This window comes from Dicentrarchus labrax, unplaced genomic scaffold (genome assembly GCF_905237075.1).
Source record: "Dicentrarchus labrax unplaced genomic scaffold, dlabrax2021, whole genome shotgun sequence".
NCBI classification, from domain to species: Eukaryota; Metazoa; Chordata; class Actinopteri; family Moronidae; genus Dicentrarchus; species Dicentrarchus labrax.
The window spans coordinates 32,034,283-32,055,883 of NW_026136711.1; the positions used below are offsets into that span (position 1 = coordinate 32,034,283).

The 21,601-nt window shown below is 40.7% G+C and overlaps 1 protein-coding gene and 3 non-coding genes across 4 annotated transcripts; all 4 read right to left on the reverse strand.

Moving 5' to 3' along the window:
* Positions 1–9,172: 9,172 nt before the first annotated feature.
* On the reverse strand, positions 9,173–20,835 carry ahcy (adenosylhomocysteinase). The gene is made up of 11 exons (XM_051413801.1): positions 20,677–20,835; positions 17,276–17,466; positions 15,407–15,482; positions 14,802–14,954; positions 13,496–13,608; positions 13,016–13,223; positions 12,685–12,772; positions 12,417–12,534; positions 12,121–12,243; positions 11,872–11,943; positions 9,173–10,491 (listed from the first exon to the last, which is right to left on the reverse strand). Exons 1-11 carry the CDS (start codon positions 20,702–20,704, stop codon positions 10,360–10,362), a joined length of 1,302 nt encoding a protein of 433 aa, XP_051269761.1. The 5' UTR covers positions 20,705–20,835; the 3' UTR covers positions 9,173–10,359.
* Positions 14,047–14,182, reverse strand: LOC127372645 (small nucleolar RNA SNORA17). Its single transcript, XR_007886721.1, has one exon. It is a non-coding gene; the product is annotated as a small nucleolar RNA SNORA17 (small nucleolar RNA).
* Positions 15,078–15,186, reverse strand: LOC127372647 (small nucleolar RNA SNORA17). Its single transcript, XR_007886722.1, has one exon. It is a non-coding gene; the product is annotated as a small nucleolar RNA SNORA17 (small nucleolar RNA).
* Positions 15,837–15,972, reverse strand: LOC127372644 (small nucleolar RNA SNORA17). The gene has a single exon (XR_007886720.1). It is a non-coding gene; the product is annotated as a small nucleolar RNA SNORA17 (small nucleolar RNA).
* Positions 20,836–21,601: the final 766 nt, after the last annotated feature.

Below are 21,601 nucleotides of genomic sequence, written 5' to 3' on the forward strand. Positions count from 1 at the left end.
TGTCCACCCTATTTATATAAATGATGGCAGGCTAAATAATAGAAACAGCTCTGTAACAACACATTATGTAACCTGACAAAATGTAATAAATTGTTACTTTATTATGTAATAACACCCATATTTTAACAATCTGCCACATTGTAATAAACAGCCTGAACTCACTGTCTGATTCATTTTCCAACATTTTGTATATTGTGGTGGTTATTACAAATAGTGGGAGTTTTTGGGGACTTTTTTTGTGAACGTGAAGGTGAAGGCCCTGCCTTTTTTGGGGGCCCCTGTCTTTTTGAGGGGGCCCTATCAAAAGACTATTGCTGTAGTCATTCCTGCTAGAAATAAAAGCTGATCTGGTTCCTGCTGTTATGTGGCTGTTCGGATTAAGATCAGAGTCAACTATAAAGCCAGTCTAATTTAATATTTGGGAAGTTTAATATAGGTTAATTGTTAAAAATAATGTGTACAGATGAAGACATCCATTTTGGTTTGTTATTACATAATTCACCATATTATTACATTTTCATCATATAAAAATGAAACTTTTTGTAATAACTACCAAAATATGTCATAATATATTACAAAACACAGAAAAAAGTTTTATTATATATTGCGTTTATGCTGTTTATTACTAAATGCAGCAGATTATTACAAAATGTGTTACTAAATAATGTGAGTAAGAAAGTAAGAAAATCTATGACATTTTGTCGAGTTATTACATAATGCAGTGTTATACAGTTCAACAGCACAAACTACAGCCTCTTAAACGTTCATACAGTTGAAACAACAGTTTCAATGAAAACTGACTAGTCTAAGGTATGATTGTGTGTTTATGCTTTCAGGAGCACAAACTCACCGGACGCATTCTGCCTCCAAACAATAACGTAATCCTACAAAATACTGTCTCTGTGCATCTTTAGAGTTTGTGAGATTCAGATGTAATGCAAATAATCAACCAACCGGGAATCAACAACATCGAAAAAAGAACACTTTATAAAGCAGCCGTCCAGAGGAGGACAGTGATCCGATGCAGCAGTAGAGATCAAACAGCAGCATGTGCAATCTGGCGCCTTTCGGAGACTCATTTCGGGATCAGTGGGCTGAACTGATAATTCCTGCCAGGCCAATTGTCACCACTGATAAAGCAAACTACACCCACAACAACACATCAGACACAATATGAGACTTTAAGAGACAGTTTCCGGAAACTCTTCAGTTAACAGGATCCAGCCCTGCTCCTTTTGATTTCGCTCCAAGTCTTGAAAAAGGTATTTACACTCAACAAAAGAGGACAATGTCAATTTCAGGTCTTAAACATATACACTCTTTGCTACTCGTTAGCCCTTTGTTTACTCATTGTGGCATGAACAGTGACCTGTGCAGTGGTCTATGTGTTTCCATGTAATGTTTCCCCCACCACTTATTCAAGAGACAGCAGAGCAGGGTTATATAACAACATACCCAACTAATATGATAGCTTCCTCTGTTTTGGATTCTTTGGCTCCTGTCCCTCAGAGGTCAGTCAAGGAGTTGCAATTGGTCAACAATTGGTGCAATTTGCATGTCAAAATTCACCAAAGCTGAACTTGACCAGTGCGGATGTACTTTGCCTCAGAAAGCAAATCCCCTGATTGCTGTAATTTTGCTGAAATGAACTGATTTTGAACTGGTTCTGAGTTTACATTGCTGAGACTGACAAATTCTCATTAAATGGGACCACTGAAGCGTTACAGAAAGGGTGCCAATGCAGGGGACTCATGAAAAAACGAATGTGGCAGAAAAGTTTGGCCTGGCTCGGTTTTTGCCGCTAATGTAATTTATCCGGTTTTCCTGTAGCGCGGTAGGAGTGTTTTTATCTTATTAAATGTCGCCGAGTCAGCAGAATCGATTCATGGAAAAACAGTGAACTCTGAACTTGTGCAAGGATTCTGTTATTCTGTTTCTTAGGATGAAACTGAGGCAGAGACACTTCTCACTGGGAAGCACTTCTTTTAAAAATTGAAGACAATTTTTTAGAACTAAAACTTTCAAACACGAGAGAGCAGGAGAGAAGCGCAGATACCGAATCAGATGCAACATCTGTTATGATGGTTCGTCATTTTAACACAATTTTCACTTCGTATTAGTGTCAGCTGGGTTTTTGAACATCAATGTCGTCAGCCAGCCCTCAACTGCCGCACAACGTCATGGCAACGCTGCTCGGTGACTTGATCTATCTATGGATCTTTGGTCAAACTAAATTAAGTACTAAAGGTTCAGTTTGTGCATTTATGACGCAACCTGGTTTGAGATTTGGGGTGGGAATCCCACAATTAGATTCTGATTCTTGTTTCCATACTTGCAAAGTATATTCAATTCAATTTCAATTCAATTCAATTTTATTTGTATAGAGCCAATTCATAACAGAAGTTATCTCAGGACACTTTTCAAATAGAGCAGGTCTAGACCGAACTCCTTATATATATATATATATATATATATATATATATATATGTGGTCCTCATTGTAACTTACAGTTGTGTGATTAATTCTCAACAGTGCTTCACACACATTAAAAAGACAACAATGAATAGAATTCTACAACATGTTGTAATAATGTTTGAATGGATGCTGGTAAGGAGACATTTAAAATAAAAAAAATTAATAATAAATGTCATAGTTATTGTGAAGTGAATTTTCACATTGTGTCATTCTGGTTTGTATTAAAGGTTCAGTGTGTAACATTTAGGACAATCTATTGGCAGATACAGAATATAATATTCATAGGTATGTTTTCATTAGTGTTTAATCACCTGGAAATAAGAATCGTTTCGTATTTCTTACCTTAGAATGAGCTGTTTCTGTCTACAGATGCAGAACGGCTTCAGTTGAACCGCCATGTCTCTACAGTAGTTTGTAGTTTCTCCCTCGCAGTTGGAAAGGGAGGGTGACACAAGTGAGTTGCAATCTACAATTACACGGCTAGATGCCATTGTCAGTCAAGCTAGCAGCCACTGAACCAACTGTGGTAGTGTGCCTGTGTTTGTGTTTCGCTCAGCCTCTGACTGCTCCATCTGTTATATGCATCCAGCATTTCTCCTTTTTCCAAAGCAGATTCATAAAGCCCAATGATACAACCACATCCCTTCCATCTCACACAGACATGTCTTCATCTTAATGCACAGTAAGAAATAACATTGCTACTAACAACAACTAGTGTTTATTCTGAATGAATGCTGCACAAAATTGGAACAGTCTCTGGAACCAAAACTGGAATTAGGCTTCTGCATGTAGAATTCTTGACTTTTCCTGATGATGGTAAGTCCTTGGTACTCTGGTTTGGTCTCCACTTACTCCTGTACAAAATGTTTGGCTCTTTAGCTGCTAGATGTTCCACTTTCTTCACCAGGTACTTTCTAACAATCTACTGATAAAGGTGATACCAGTCCATGCCTTCTAGAAGATTTCAATGTCCCAGACAGATGGGGAAAGTTCCAGTCAAATATTGTTATACTGTGTTTATTGAGCTTGTGTAAGAATTATTGCAATTTTGTGCCCCAAGGTTCAGAGTACAATTCACTCATACACTGCTGTCATGAATATGGACAGCGGTACACATGCATTTTTTAAAATGACTTATGATCAAAAACTAGCGAGTCGACAACTTTGCTAACACAGCCAAACATCAAGCAAGTGCAACAACACAGCCAGCAGCCTATTATGTCTTAAAGCTCTCTAACCCTAACCCACAACTAAAAGCCAGTCTGAGATTTAGTCTTGTGCGACAGCCTCTTCCTTAGTCACTCTCAGTTCGTCTCTGCCATGCTGTCCGTACAAGCTGCTGGGCCCGGTTCCATTGCCCACTCGCCAGGCTCCAGTTCTGGTACGACACCGGCTCCGCTCCCCATCAGCCTTCCCCCTCACCCCAGGCCTGAAAACCTCCTCCGCCCGGTGGTTCAAAGCTGCTTTGCTCATGCATAGCAGTTAACTTACTTTAGCAAGGAGTAAAGCTTTTTGTGCAACAGGAAAATCACAGAGAGCAGCCAGAAAAACCAGAAAACATTTTCTCCATAAAATGTGATTCAGTTTAATCAAAAACGACATAGTTGGCGGTGTGTAACTTTGTGTTGTACAGTGTTTAGAATTTGGCCGACTCGGGAAAGATTTCGTTGAAATGATGAATTTTGCAGGCCTTTGAGGAATTCACAGCAACGGCATCTCTTTTTCGGGATAAATTTAATTATGTTGGACTTGGAAAAACTGAGACTGAGTCAAACAGTAAATCTGCTTAAAAAAAAAGTAAAAGTAGGACCTAAAAGAGGCTAAAAAGCTCCGTAGAGCTGGAGTTGTTTAATTCTAATTTTGATACTGTGAGCAACGTCCTTCACATTACACACAGTCATTCAATCAGCTTTAATCTCAAAATATTGACTGATACAGGTTGACACATTGATCCTTTTCCTTTCTTTTTTTCTCTAAAACACAGGCTATTAAACGACTTCAAAAACACACTGACTCTGCGTCCATGGATGTTTCTTATTTTCTTCCCTTTGTTGTAATGTTGTGTTGTGTCGTGTTGTCCCTAGAAGCTGCTGATTTTAATAAACCTGAACTTCAAACCAATTTATGTCATTAGTTTCCTGCATCAGGTTCTCAGTAACTGTGTGGTGCTTTGGGGGAATTGTCCCACACAGCTCTTAGACTTAATACAAAAAAAAGGGGGGAAAGATTGAACGAGCAGAGAAATCACAGGACAAACTGTGCAAGCCAAGAAACAAACACAACCGACTTTGAAGGTCCAGCATGTCTCTGGACTTCTTTTTAACCTTTTTCTTTTAAACTCTTTTATTCATCAAATAAAACCTGCGCAGTCATTGTTGGTGGAAGGATTTCTTCAATATGTTTTCTATCATGGAGGCCTGCCACGTTAACGCTGAATCATCCTGTTGAAAAACTCCGTAAAGTTTTATTTCAACTCTGACTGGCGTTTGCAAGTGAAGAACTGAGGCGGCTTCAACTGTAAAGTCAAGAAGATAAATGGCTCTGAAGGTCAAATATACGGTCACAGCTCCAGCCTTCTGCGTATCGCATTTCATATTTGTGACACAGGGCTTGTAAAATAAAGCCACAAGTTCATTCACTGAACAAGCTTTACATTAAATATTAAATTAAAAAAGGCTGAGGGAGCGTGGTTGTTTATTCCTTGTAGCAAACCATGCTGCACTTCCCTTGTTAGCAATATATTATATATATATATATATTAGATATTCTGTCTTCACAGTGTGGCTAGATTTAGTTTAGCTTCTTCCTATGAGGATTAATTATCAGCTGGTTTTTCAGTGCAGGGAATATGAGGCAGAGCAACCACTGAGGGGCAAATTCCCACAAGGTTTAATGTAGTTTTTACAGACACTAAACCTGCACAGATAAGACAAAAACAAATCACAAAATTGGTGCGCCATGGTATCTCACCTGGTAGAACTGGTGCCCCATGTAAGGCTGAGTCCTTGCTGCAGTGTTTAGGGGTTCATCTCTGACCTGTGGCCTTGTGCTGCGTGTCATCTTCTCTCTCTACCCCTTCCTGTCACTCTACAGCTGTCATTATCCATGAAATGCTGTAAAAGCCCAAAAGAAATAAATACATTTAAAAAAAAACATGAAATTGGTGCCCCATGTACCAAGGCTGAGTCCTCGTTGCAGTGGCCAGGGGTTCGGGTTCGACCCCTACCCTTTGCTGCGTGTGATCCCCTCTCTCCCTTTCCTATCTTGAGCTGGCCTGTCGAATACAGGCAAAAAATATAAAAGAAAATATAGAAGAATAAATAAAGTGCTGTAATTAACAAAGCACACACACAAAGTAACTGCTGTGAGGAGACGACGGTTACACACAAAACCACTCTCCATGTACAGAGAGGTCTGAGTGACAGCACACAGTTAAAGCACCCCAAATAACAAAGACTCTAAGAAAACACTCAATACAAAGTTCTGTTCGTTCTGATTATATATTAACGCCCCCATGTTCTTTCATTTGTTTCTGTTTGTGGCTTGTCTCTTATTTTTCTGTGATTTATGCTGCTTTCACATGGATCCAGGTAATAAAACTACAGATTTCTCTTGGTTTGAACATTGTTGGAAACATTTGGGACGATGTTAATACACAACTTTACAAAATATAGAACATAGGTTGAGTGTTTATAGACATTTTAATGCAGAAATGTTACATATTATAGCTTTAATAATGCAGGTGAGTGGACCCAGAGAGCATACAAACATAGATTTAACGCTCAACAGTAATGCTGCAGATAATCCACAGATCTCTTCAGTGGAGGCAGCTGCAGGATCTCTTGCGCCATCCTCCATACGCCAGCAGTAAACAGCTCTTCACTAGTGTTGTCTGTCTTTTTTCCATGTAGGTGGTCATGGTGGTCTAAAAACCATCTAGACACCCTAATGTAGCATAATAGTTTCATGTGCACTCGTATAGAAGGATACACGATGCAACCTGAATAAACCCGAGGCAACAGCAGAAAGTGCTTCCATGTTTTCAGGAAATCGGTGGTTCCCGTTGTTTGGTGATGGAGTGACTACTTGTTGCTAACTGGACAGTAACTGTATTCGTCCCATCCCCTCTGGTCTGATGTACTGCAGACTATGGGGCCTCTCTTTTATGAAGTATTTTATACTCCAGCAGAACAGGGTCATGTAAAGTTGGACGGAGCAACAAAGCTTTTATCATATTTTCCTGTACTTTCCCACAAAGGTCAGCGCTGTCAGAGACGGTTTCTGATTGGTCACTGTCACATATTTGTGTTCAAAGTCAAACTCCGTGCAGATTTACTCACTTTTTCCATCCAAATCTGTTGATTTCATCCTGACATAGCATCTCACAGCATCCAATGTCTAATGCTATCAATGTGTCCAACAGTACGTTCTTCCAAACGCAAATTCAGTTCTCATACAAATCTAATCTATTAGTTTCTTTAATGATGTATATTTAATTACATGTTAAAGCCGCACACCCAGTCTTTAAACGAGTGTTGAGCTCCTGGACTAAAGACAGGAAGTGGTTAAAACAAACTCTCTGAATGTGATTGTTGCTGCTGATGTCTCAATGAAGGTTTTTTAGGTTTTACCACACACAGTCGACAGCGGCACACAAGCTCAGAGTGTGGAGATTAGAGAACACACACTGCCATCTGCCGGTGAGAGGAGTGTGGTGAAACAAAGCTGATGAAAGCAGAGTGTGTAAAATACATTTACACACTGATGGCTGATGGTTTTATTCTGTGTAACGGGCTGTTAACGTGTGAATGAGGCCGTGAAAGTCCCTATCCAGAGCCAGTGTTTGGTTTGTCCTTTCTGGGCTACTGTAGAAACGATCCGTCTGCTAAAAACGGCTTATTCTAAAGGGAACAAAAACACGATGATTCCTATATTCAGGTGATTATACACTAATGAAAACATACCTATGAACATTAAATTATATTTATACTATACTAAGTACCAAAAGTAAAAGTAGTCATTATGCAGAATGGCCCATTTCAGAACAATTTCTATATTATTACATTAGAATTATTGATGTTGATGATTCATGTGTGCATCACTAATGTAGCAGCTGGTTAATGTGAGGCCAGTATTAACTACTTTATATACTGCTAGGCTGCTTGAGCCATAAAAAAATACTACAGAATTTATTAGTTGATTACATTTTGGATTCTTAATCTGAATCTGCAAAGTAACTACATGTGGCAGAGTTCACTATTTTCCTCAAAACTGAACTTCGGTATAGTACTTAAATGTGCTTAGTTAAATCTTGCCACTGCCTGTATGAACACAGCATGCTGCCTGTATGCAGTATAAAGTACAAATAATGAATTGACCAACTTCATGCTTCATGCACTACGTATCCTCAAGTTTTAAACTGTTATAAAATCATCCGTTTCTCTCTATTATCTTTGATCACTGACACATTAGGCAAAGAGCTGAGGTCAGTTGTTATGTTGGACTATAAGGGCCGAGCTTCCTCCTCCGTTGTTTGCCTCACAGTTTCACCTTACCTGAATGGTGTTTTAAAAGCTGCCTCTACTCCCCCTCCAATTTTTAATCCAATCAGAAGACTTTCAGAGTGGTTCTGAAAATGACTTAAAGTGCTTACATCTATATCAGATCTACTGATCTGACATCTGGTCCGTGTTTTGTCAGCTAATTCGATTTTTATAATAAAGTAGAAGCTCTGATTGATGCCTGAAGGACTCGCACAGCAGACGATCTTATCACCGTGTTCAGCTGGTGGGGATCCTCGTCCTGTTTGGATAGCAGGGCCAGACAGCAGCTTCCCTTTCCAAATATCACTTCACGGACCAGATGACTTAAATATGAGTCAGTAATTTCACTGCCACCAATATTTTTTTTTCTTTTAAAACATCCTGGGCTATTATTCCTACTGGTTATATTTTTACTCAAGGCTACTGCTGATCGTCAAGGTGTAAATAAACCTGAATTTGACTCTGTCAGTTTCCAGTCACTTCAAAACCTGCAGACAAAATCTTTGCATACTTCTCTTCTGAGGACTGAACTGGAGACTACAGTGCCTTGCTCAATGACTGATAATATACATTTTTAAGCATAAGTTCGTTCAGTTCACAGAAATGAATGAAATGCTGAGTTATAGGAAGTATTTTTCTAGTCTATAGTTCTCTTCTAGCCCTTAAAAAGCAGGCCCTGTGACCTCTTGTGCGAGTTGGGACCCTGTCATCAAAATCACTTTATTTGGATGTCATACTGAAAGTGAACACACGTCACGTGAAATGTCCGTAATAATCCCTTGTGACAGTGAAAGTGTATGTGTGGACAACTACAGCAGCAACGTTGTGAAAGGTTGAACTATGAATGTTCTATAAACTGATGGAGCTTTATCAAGAACAGTCTGAAATTAATGGAGTTTGTCTTTGTTTAACTACTCTGGGGATTTGCTTCTAACAGGTCTTGTCGCTGCTTGTGACTGTCGACCCGTCTGCCTTCCACATCTCAGCCATTGACGTGTCAAGTAGAAATGTTATGTTTTTTTTTATTTTGAAAGGAATAAAAATAAAAAAGGTTTCATCGTGTGTCAGTGTGAAATGTTCATTTTCAACTGTCAGTAGGACTTCCACTTTGTCCTACAATGTGTCCTACCACATGGCAATATGAGGAGAAACAATCCGAGTCAACATGGTTTTTTTTATTTTTCATTGTTCAGCTCGACAGTTTCAACATCAATCTATGGTTGGACTCTGTACTTCGGGCTGTAACTGTTGAGAACCGTGGCCACCACTTTAACATCACCTTGATAGGCTACAGTGAAAAATTACAAGGAACTGGGGGGGAGGGGGCTGGCCGTTGCACATGTTCTGGCCCTTCAAGTCAAATTAAATAAAAATCACAATAAAAAGCAAGAAAATGAGGCAACAGAAAGAATAAGACTTTTTTTTTTATAAATCAGGCAAGAACATGATGTGCTTTGGTGGTCGCTTTGGCAGCAGTGCTTCTCTTCCTGGATAATATAACATACCCAGTAACACCGAGCACTTCATGAGCGTCTCCAGTCTTCTCACACAGTTCAAGTACAGTTTTCATTAAGTGCTAACAAAGGGCAGCATTAATACACTGGAATAAGGCCGCTGTACGCTAAAACCGTTTTGCCTTGATTCATTAAGATACAGAAGAAAGATCTGTTCCGGCACCTTCCACCTCGAGCCGCGACAAGACGGAGGAGAGCTCGATAGAAAAGCATCAGGGTTTATTTTATTCCATAAATGGAGAGGGAATGACAAACAAGAGAATTCTCTTTAACAACCGCAGTAGCACTTGATGGTGTTTCAGAAGAGTATCGGTGAGAAAGGAGAGAAAGCCGAGGACTGAAGATATTGGTGTGTGTGTGTCAGAGCAGAGTAAGGTGGTGATGAGACAAACTAATACGTTTTCAGTTGAAATACTGGGTTAGACATTACTTTCGACTTCAATGCAGTTTTCTGTCCTGCTTCAACTAGAAATGAGTGATTGAACTGCTGTTTGGAAGATGGTGTTTGATCTCACCTTAGTAAAACAGAACAAGGTGCTGGTTCCAAACTTCAGTCGCGCCGAATCACTCGGATTGACACCAGATGCAACTTGTGAAATACATTTCTTTAGCATGTGATATGAAAGGCTATTTGAGGAGAAACAAAACAAAACTAAATGGTCTCTATCCCTGAAAAGTTGACATTTGGAAGTCCAAAACCAAAATGGCACCCAGAGGGCAACCTGACCAAACTCTCAAAGTGCTCCCACCCACCAAAACACCGACAACCTTATAGCCACACCTCCTCCTCCTCTTCCTCATCCCCAGCTGGACAGGGGGAGGGGGGCTCAGTAGCGATAGTGGTCTGGTTTGAAGGGCCCCTCGGCGGGCAGACCCAGGTACTTGGCCTGCTTGTCAGACAGCTTGGTCAGCTTCACTCCCAGTTTATCCAGGTGGGCGGCTGCCACCTGCTCATCCAACTGTGGAGACAAAGAAATGAGAGCAAAAATCCTGTTAGATGAAGACAGTTTGCTTGTTTTAACTTTAGTTAATCTAGGCATAAAAAATGTGTTAGACATATTCCATTTCATGATTGTGTTTTGTGTGTGATGCTGTAGGTATAAAAACAAATATCTGCCATACAGCAGATTACAGCAGCGAACCGGCAACTCATTATTTTGATTATGGATAATTCTCATTTAGATTTTTGGTTCGTTATTTTTGTCTTCAAATTGCTTGTTTTGTCCAACTAACTGCCTAAAACTCAATCTGCTCAATCTCAAGCTGGAACAAACCAATGTTTGGCGTTTCTGCTTGATAAATGGCGAACGGAATAGCGCTGTGGTCACAGTCTGAAGTCGTGGTGCTCGTCATACTTTAGTGTCACTGTGTGAAAGTCTAAACTCTAAAGTTCCCACACCGTTTTCTGCTCCATCTCGGATGGAGCGAGATGTTCTGTGGGTATAACCCCGCTCATAAAAGCTCCAATTAATCTCTGGGCCTTTCACTGTTACTCTTTCTGAGCGTGTTAAGCGCCAAATAAACCTTCCATCTGTTCGTTCAGCAGAAGCTGCTCTTCCCATTTGGTTTTGCATCTTTGCTCCGGTTTTAAGTTCCTGCCCGCTTTATGATCCCAGCTCCTCTGATGTAACCGTTCTCTAGAACACTCACTATACTAACATTTACATACAAGTTTAAAGATGTCAAATCTGGGCTTTCCTGTTCCAATTTCTTAACTTTTTTTTAGGCTTAGATGAAAAATCACTTTATGCCAAGATCCCTGGAAGGAAGTTAGACACTAAATCCCTCTTAAATCTGTTACATCAGCTTAATCTGTATTTTAAGTGTACCAGGAGATATTTACAGTTCAAGCCTTGCATTAAAAAAAAAAAAAAACTCATCTTCAACCTCACCATTCACAGGTTGTTGGTAGAAAAACAACCCTTCTTATTAACGCAGGTAGAAATCAAATCTGGCAAGCCAAAACTCCACTCTCCAACTTCACCATGTCAGAAAATAATTATAGTGGGTTTTAATGCAAGGAGAGTTGAAAATCTGACAGCACTTTGCTTCATTCTGCAAGCAGTGGACGTGAACGTGACTTCTTATTAGACGTGTAAAAAGAGATTTTACCACAGCCTGGCCCTGCTGCTGTACTGTAGCTTATGGCAGTTTTACCGTGAGGTCTCTGCAGCTTTTGTCAGCCTGCATCAAGAAACTTGCACTAAATTATGTTTTTATGTAAAATCAAGGAAGTCTTAAATCATTTAAGGCTTTTTTCAGAGTGTTTGATCACAAGCTTTTCATTTTCTACTCGTGTGCAAGGTGTATAAATGCTTTATTATGTTGTGGCTTCTGACCTTCTTGGGCAAGAAGTAGACTCCCAGGGGGTATTTGTCGGTTTGTGTCCACAACTCGATCTGAGCCAGAACCTACAAGAAAGTACAAGTGATGAGTTTCATACAGAAGCAGAGGAACTATAGTGTTATTGTGTTATGTCAAACCAAAACGTTGCATTATAGCATACATTACAATTAAAAGAGAACTTCTAGTTTTAATTACATGTGCTACAGGCATCTTTTGTCTTCTCTGGCTCTCACACACAGTACCTGATTGGTGAAGGAGTTGCTCATGACGAAGGATGGGTGTCCCATGGCACAGCCCAGGTTGACCAGTCTGCCCTCGGCCAGGACGATGACGTGACGACCGTTCTTCAAAAGAAAGCGATCGACCTTTGGAGAAGGAGGAGGATTACATTACATTGATGTGGGAGAGGTAGACAGAGTAGACAGGGTGAGACTACCTGAGAGACGAATATAAGACACAGGCAGCTTAATGGACATGTGAACCTTAAACGGGTAGAAATACTGCTGTATTTATTATTAAAAAGTTTCAGTTTTCCTACCTGGGGCTTGATGTTGATCTTATCTGTTGCATTCTTGTTGAGCCAGCCCATGTCGATCTCACAGTCAAAGTGCCCGATGTTACAGACGATGGCGTCGTCCTTCATGTTCTCAAAGTGACTAAAGATAAGTAAAGATACTTAATACTTAACTTGGTATCGTGCAACAGTAACAATTCAGTAATACTTTGGATAATCCCAACCTGCTGAATTTAATTTCAACTACTGAAAGTTCAGTTCTGGTAGAAACATCTGGATTGGTCAAACTCACTGTCCCATGATGATGTCCTCACAGCCAGTGGTGGTGACGAAGATGTTTCCTTCCTTACAAGCCTCGTCCATGGTGGTAACCTCGTAACCTACAGAGCAAAAGAGAGGGCTTTATATACAAACAGTCTGATATCTCAAGTTATTTTGAAGTGAACTCTTGTCTTATTTAATGACTTCTGCAGGTTAGTTTGTTGAAATGTCAGCCAGTCTAAAGGCAAGATTTGAATCCTGAATCTCAGGATGACCAACAACCCAGTTAGCCCTCTCTTCATGATGTTTAAAATTAGCATTCATGGCCTAGATATACTGTATTTTTGGCTGTTATCGCCTACCCTCCATGGCGGCCTGCAGGGCGTTGATGGGGTCGATCTCTGTGACGATGACGCGAGCTCCGAACCCACGCAGAGCCTGGACACAGCCCTTACCCACGTCACCATAGCCCGCTACCACAGCGACTTTACCAGCAATCATCACATCAGTGGCTCGCTTGATACCGTCGATCAGGCTCTCCCTGCAGCCGTACAGGTTGTCAAACTTACTCTGCAGGAAGGAGACAGAAAATATTACTACATGTTTTGTTTTGTTTTTAAACCAGGATCAAGCTTTTCCCAGACTGAAAACATGATAGAAGAGTTCCCATTGAGGGCCTGGTGTTAGATTCAAAGATATTTACATACATTTCCATAAGTCAGAGCATTCCCATGACCTCTAGTTCAGAACCATTCAATAAGCTGTATAATTACTGTAGCAGTACAGCCAGAAGTCAGTTTGCCAATTGAATAAAAAGGGGATTAAATGTTGAGACATGATACCTTTGTGACAGAGTCATTGACGTTGATGGCGGGAATTTTCAGCTCGCCCTTCTTCATCATCTTGTACAGGTTGTGGACACCTGTAGTAGTCTCCTCTGACACTCCCCGGATACCTGGAAACAAGGTCACGCAATTATGGACAATTCCCTAATGCCCTCTTAACAACTGTCGATTAGGCAAAGGTTTTCATGTCAAACTATTGCAACTACATTGCATCTTAACAGCCCAACCTCTCTATGGTCACCTCTGACAAGCATTGTTGGAGCCATTTCTGAAGTCTAACACTGGGTGGCGCTGTAAGCAGCCATAAGTCTTCTCCAGGTTTGGACTAATAGTTTCAGGTGAAGCACACAGTGAGGTTTTAAGGTTTTTGACCGTGTGAAGGTCGGCTATAGTCTTGAAATGGAATATCCAACTTAATTTGTAATGTTTCCCCCCTTTAATTTCTCTTCTTAAACACACAATGAAGCAGGCCATGAAACACACCCTCAGCACAAGCACAGAACAAACAAAACGGCGTGCATGTAATTACAGTTAAGCAATGTGTGTTAAGTGTTGGTGGTGAGAATCACTCCGAGTCCTCCGTTTGTTGCAGAGTCTCAGTGCAGACTACCACCGGTCTCTCTCTGCCACCTTATGACACAGCTGCAACACTGTCAGTTGAGCTGCAACGCCTCAAGGGGCATTAAATCAATATGATCACCACTTGTAACGATATGAACAATATCTGAAGAGAAATCTTTTTGGATATTTTTCCCCCTCATGGACAAACATTGGCTGCATTGTACAAATAATTCACTTTAAAGACTAGAGCACAACTTCTGCAATACCAAGAGGAAACTTTCAAAATAAACTAAATCTAACTAGATCTAAAATAAGAAATGAGAATATTTCCTGTGAATTTTAAGTTCAGAATGATGTAACATGAATTGCATTTGCTGTATAAACTCAGATCACTGCTGTCATCTAGTGGGCAAAACTCTACTGCAGGTTTAAAGTTTAATTCAAATGTTAAGTGTGAAAATCATCACCAGCCACTGCACTGAATGCTGGGATATCTAGTCAAAGCTAGTTTCCTGCAGCAGCAAGAAGACCAAGAAATACACCGAGTTAACTGATGGTAAGATAGTGAAACCCAGCTTTAACTACGGTCCTGTGATATCTGAGGTCACTGTAATTGTATGAGCAGAGATTTAGGAACAAACAGCTCCAGGCGTCAGTAAACCTTTACCAACACGTCAGTGATAAAACAGATCCAAAGACATTTTAAGCCTTTTTCTAAACTAAAAAAAAACCCCAAACTAACCTGCCAGCAGTTTGGGATACTTCTGGTGGACCATGTTGGTGAGGTCTCCTCCGTCGTCCAGGATCATGTTGAGGGGCTGACCATCTTTGAAGAACAGAGTCTGTTCGATGCACCACACATACTCCTCATCGGTCTCTCCTTTCCACGCATACACTACACAAAAGAAAGAAAACAAATGAGCAAGTGTCTCTCTCTGAGAGTCGGGTAAGAATATTCCCACATACGGGCAGGGAATCTAAAGTGTTGGTGGTGAGAATCACGCCGAGTTCTCCGTGCATTGTAGAGTCTCAGTGCAGACTACCACCGGTCTCTCTCTCTCTCTCTCTGCCACCTTATGACACAGCTGCAACACAGACAGTTGAGCTGCAACGCCTCAAGGGGCATAAAGTCATCTGCAATACAATATCTGGTGAGTAAATACTCTCATTTAATAAAAATATGTGGTTTCACATTTTAGTCCGTACGGTGTAGATGTACTCTTAAAGCACTTAGTTACAATTACAGACATCCTCTACACGTGTACCCCAAAGTAATATTTGCCAACCTGCACAAACCTGGGCAGGTTATTTTGTAATTCACATTCAGTATACACAGATGTGCGTTACCTGGAACGCCAGACTTGGCGATGGCGGAAGCAGCGTGATCCTGAGTGGAGAAGATGTTACAGCTCGACCATTGAACCTGAGGAGGAGAGTATTCAAATTAAAGGCTTTTTCAAAGCAGTGAATTGATGCTATAAATGCTTGGTCAACAGCAATCACCTAAAAACAGCCAATAGTTCAATGTATTGACATGAAATTAGCTAACCTGGTCACAGGTGCAGTAACCTGATTTTACAGATTTTAACAAATTACACAAGTTTGCCATCTATACATCTAACGGAGTTTGACGGGGTTTCTACATATGAATGGGCTGCGTTGTGTACCTTTGGGTTCTAGATAACTGAATTCAAAGTCCAACTCTTCCTGGTTATTTGGGCAGTTGGTTCACTGGGTAATTAAACAACCTCATGGCTACAGGGTATTGTGTGTGTTGAATGTTGGTGGTGAGAATCACTCCGAGTGCTCTGTGTGTTGTAGAGTCTCAGTGCAGACTACCACCGGTCTCTCTCTGCCACCTTATGACACAGCTGCAACACAGACAGTTGAGCTGCAACGCCTCAAGGGGCATTAAATCAATTAACATACAATTATAATATCTGGTGAATAATATCTTGGAAATTTTTCTCAACTAAAAACTCATCTTAACACATTATTTTACCCCAGCTCGACACTTTGGCCCATATTTTCGCCAAGGCTCTGAGGCGATAGTTTAATGAAGTTAAAAAAATAACCAGAGAGCATGTGGAGTCAAACTTATGGTCAAATCTTTTAAATGTGTCTGTTCTAAGTCTGCATTGACCTCAAGATAAACAGAATTGATTGTAAACTTTTAAAAAAAGCTCACATTCTTTCTGAAAAGCAGAAATTAATGAACTGCCATTGCATTATTTTAAAGTCAATTTCATTCCCATTTCAATCCTAGGCAGAGATAGCAGGTTGGTAGGGTGCAGGTTCCCACAGGATAAAACCAGTCCTGCTCAGAGAGATAAAAACCAACATGATAACAGAGCACACTGGCCTTGAGGCAAAAAGAGGGAGAGACAAAACCCCAGACTGAGCTGAGACAGATTGTTCAAATAAATGGATCAATGAACTCGTCCTCTCTCAGTAACTGCTACTACTACTGCCAGTACACAAGGCAGAAGACGACAGCAGTTACACTGGGCCGCGTTATCAGTAAGCCAAAAGTATTTTAGTATTTTTCTATTTGCCTATATTCACACAGACTCTTTGATGCTTCATATGAATGAAGAAACCAAATATGGATAAAGACTAACTGGGCCAAAGAGGTCTGGCAGTGTGTGTGTTTTGTCTTCTAGAAAATTTTAACTGGACATGAAAATGTACAACCAAAATATTTTACTAAGTTGAAACAAAGTCCACTGAACCAGAAAAAGTATGATCGCGCCCCGAATTTAAAAAAGGAAAAGGATTATGTTAGTTTTGGACCTGTAATGCTCCTTTTACACATGATGTGCAAAACATCTCTCATCTGCTTTGAAGCTCCCTCCTGCTCCCGGTCACAGCATCTGAATGCCTTAGATATTCATGTGTCTCAATTCAGGTCAGTAAGAGGAGTTTAATACATCACAGATGGCATTTTATTGAATCCAGCATCAAGTCTGCTTGTTGAATCCAACTCCTTTTTTGCATTTTAAAACAGTCACTGTAATTTGTGAGTTCGGACTGATTAACACCACAACCTGATTAAGTTATTTTTTAGTTGACACTTTTAAGAGTTCATTTTCATTTGAAGATGATATAAAAGTAAATAAGTTAAATGTGCCTGTGTCCATTCTGAGATTCAAAAGATCTCAAAAGACATGAATGTTTGGTGGATGACCTCTCGATTAATAAGCTGGTAAAGGTCACCTCAGCTCCGAGGGCGGTGAGGGTCTCGATGAGCACGGCGGTCTGCAGGGTCATGTGGAGGCAGCCGGCGATACGGGCGCCCTTCAGGGGCTTGGACGGACCGTACAGCTCCCTCATCTTCATCAGACCGGGCATCTCATTCTCTGCGATGTCGATGGCCTTACGCCCCCATTCGGCCAGGCTGATGTCAGCTGGGGGAGAGAGGGGGGAGACACGGGAGGATGTTAGTTAGATAACGTTTTATATTGGACATTGTTTTCAGTTTAATGTGAATCCTTGTTCAGTAAAAACTATTCAAAACACAACACGGACGAGATTATCTCCACTTGCAAAATAATTTCCTGAGAGAAGAATCAGGATGTGGTCTTTGTCACCGTCAGCAGATATGATATTTGCTGACGTTTTTCCCGATGCCATGTCATTTTCTAATATTGTGGTGTTGCTGTAGAGGGGAAATTTACAACCACAGCTGTCTGTACAGTCACTCCATTCATCTCCAGACAGCTGCTGCTGCTCTACAGGACTGTAGTGTTTGTTTAAGCTTCACTGGAGAGCCGAGAACGTGGTCTCCCCAAATGAACGCAATAGAGGTGTAATTATGCATCTACAACGAGACAGTGGAAGACAGGCAACATAAGTTAAAAAAGGATGTTAATCCGCGGCTTTTGTTTGTAATTGTAGGCAAAAGAGTTGCGTTCTGGCTAATGTAGCATAGCAACAGGTTATTCAAGGTTTATTTCTTAAACATGTCAGAACAAGTGAAGTACAAGAACGGATTTGTTTTACATGGACAGCAGCACCATCTTGTTCTCGCTTAAAGTTCTTCTTTACTTTGTTTCCATTTGATTTAGGAAAATTAACCTCAAGTCTGATTCAGCTCAGCAATAATTATTCAAATCACATCATAAAGGTTACGCTTAGACGCTGAACACCAGGCTGAATATAGTTGGATAAACTCCAGCTAGACCTAAGCTTTACCCAATATGAAGCCACAGTTCTCCCACTTTATCTGCTCTTTTACATCATGCATTAATTTATCATACAGCACATTTCAGCTTCTGATTTCACCAATCACTTTACTTCAACTTGGCGATTATCAGAAACAGAAAAGTATCCTGATTTTACAGGAAGTGGGGCGCTCTGCTCTACAGCGCTGCAGGTAAACCTCAGGGTGCAGGAGGAAGTCCCAAGAGTACAACCACCCTCCACCACATGGGCTGCAGCATGTGCAAACACACCTCAGCCAGGCTAACTGCACTGAACCGGCACTGGGCTGAATGACCAGCCACAGAGAGGATTAAGGACACAAGTTCACATTTAGGTCAAAGTTGTGACTAAACTAAAAAGGTCAGTGAGTGAAATCCCTTTGAAGAGGCCTCATTGTGTGTTTCTGTACAGCTACACAAGCAGGGAGCCAATACTGGCAGGTACTGTGGTTCAAATCCTACCCGAAACCACCACAAGCTGTACAGTTACAGCATGCGACGTGCAGTTTTTCCACTGAAGGCATTTTATAGTTTACGGCCACAATCACAATTGTCCTCATGACTGAGGGTGAACTTTAGCCAACAGCTCGAATCAGGCCAATTATTTGAGAAGAGAACAAAGCCAGGCCGGTAAGTAGAGCTTAAATATTTAATGCACTGTTCAAACCCAGGCTTAAAGTGTCAGAGACCAACATCAAATCAACAGAATAAATGACTGCCACAGCCAATTCATTTTCTGTATATCAACAGATCACTACATATATGATGGAATAACATATTGCAGCACTAGTAACGATATTAATAAATAAATATAATGATCACATGTCCTTCTGCCCTGGGCTGCAAACCCACTGACCTAAAGCAGCAACGTTTTGGTAGAAAATGTACATGCAACACTGGTGAGCAGACGTTAAGTTTCACTGATTGACTGCTGTAGTAAATGAGTGATACTGGCGTTAATTAACATGTCAGGACTCACTGGATTGTAACGCAATCGATGGAGAACGTGTGGACTTTGCCCCACAGCTATCTGTTGTCCTGACATTGTGCAACTCCTTCTGCTTCTAACCAGCTGCTTCACACATACGGCGGTCACAGCAGGAGACCATTCAGTAGATAATGATGTTACATTTGGAGTTATTTTAAAATGGACAATAACTAACATTTCCCATTTTACATGCATTACCTGACATTTTCAACTGAAAGCAAAGTTGTTGTTCTTCATTTTTAAGTGAATATCTAATTTCTCAATGCAAAGCAGTCACAGCTTCGGCTGCACGATTAATCAAAACAGTAATATGCAAATCTCAGAAGCTGCAGTTCTTTTGATAAACGTGAGATAAAAACAGCTTTATAATAGAGTACTGTAGTGCTGAGGAGATGCTCTGTCCTAGATTCAAGAAAACATGTTTGTGTCATACAGATCCCGCAAAAGATGTCACTTCACGATTGAAATGTTTGTTCAGTGAAAATTAAAATTTGTGAAAATCCTTATTCCAACACTAACCACAATATGAGTTTTTAACTATATTATGAGGCCATAGTCTCAGTATCTGCCCTGCATTTAATCTCATTTCCCCTCCCTCCTCATAAGATGCTTCTCAATTTCTGGAAACCAAACAAAAACTCTTATCTATAAAAATAATAATAATAATAATAATAATAATAATAATAATAATAATAATAATAATGATTTATAAACTTGATATAATGTTGAGTAAAAGTACTTCGTTGCTGTACAAGAACACCACGTGTTGTCCCAGCATTACTACGGTATGAAAGTTGCAAGCAGTGCAGCTCAGTCTCTGCCTGCTCCTGTCACTCAACCAGAAGCTGGCGGCGAGGCGCTAGGCATCACGGGAACTGTAGTTTGCAAACAGTCTGAGCCGAGGAAGGGTGACGCCTCGGGCTCCGCTTATAAAAACTACAACATCCAGAAGCTGTGGGTGTAGTTTCCCCTCACAGCCGGAGCCCACACTCAGCGCCAACCCGACTCTTACATCTCGATTCATTCTCAGATTTGAGCAAAGAGCGGAGTGCGAGTGTTTTAAAGAGGAAGTTTTATTAGTAAACAAGCTAAAATAACAACAAACAAACAAACATGCTAAATACTTTGTTGTTAAATAAACAATAACAGCGTCATACGGATTAACCACATGCTAGCAAGTTAACGTTAGCACCAATAAAGACAGGGGAGGGCTGGGATTAAACGCTTATAAACCTGTAGTAATTATTAAATAAAGTAGAAAACATCAACCTATGTTTGTTTCGGTGTATGATTAGCTTCGAGGCTAACCACGGCTGGCTATAACAGCCGTTACCCAACAGGTAACAAGCTCCACTGCTACTAGCTACCAACCGCCGCCCTAACGTTACCTCCAGCATCCGGTAAACACGGTTAAAATAACGACTGACCAACTTTGAAGGGAAGTTTCTCAGACATGGTTCGTTTGCGGTGTTTTGTTCCGGGGAGGTTGAGTGCAGCGGCAGCCGAGCCGACGGACAGAGGCAGAGAGGGAGGGACGGAAACATGACGGCTCGCTTTTTATCGTCGGAGCTCACATTCAAAGAAACTCTACGCGACAGAGCAGGAGCTATTCTGGATTCCTATTGGCTGCTGCGGCTCCCCCGCCCCGCGTACGAGCCATTCGATTGGTCAGGAGATGAAGTGGGCGGGACGGCCAATGATAACCGGAGGCGTGAGTGTTTGGTATGTGTAGTTGAAACAAGTTTGGTCTGGAAGCTGAAAAAGCAAATAAGTAACAGTGTGCCTGTCATATTCTATTCTATAATACTGGGGTTGAATAACAAGGTAGACTGAGGTTACACAAGTTGTTACATTACATTTTATTCCATACGTACTGTGTAGTTCTTGTGCTGAATACATGAATATTAAGGTTTTAAGCAGGGTTTTCTGCAGGGAACTGAACCAGATACTCAGGGGAACGTGTATTGGAACTGGAGAATGATTGACCAAAAAATAATGTAACATATTTGCATTAGGTGAATGCAAGGTTTAATTACCAGCCAGGCAAAACAGACGTTGGCTCCTACACACTCATAAGGTCCCAAAAGCCCCGAATTGATTGTGTCCTAATGATAATTGTTGGCGAATTAAGCGTTTTCTTGTTCTTTTTTCATTTAATTTGCATCACCAAAGTCCAATCTGCATCAATACCTAATCTCAAGGCCCTGTCTTATACTTGGGCCAGATTTGAGTGATTTTAGTTTAGTAGTATTAACTTTTTATCACATTTCACAATTGAATACAATTGTATTGACGGATACATTTAAACCTATGTGTGCTTGTTAGTTTGTGGTGAAGCTGCCATATGTAGCA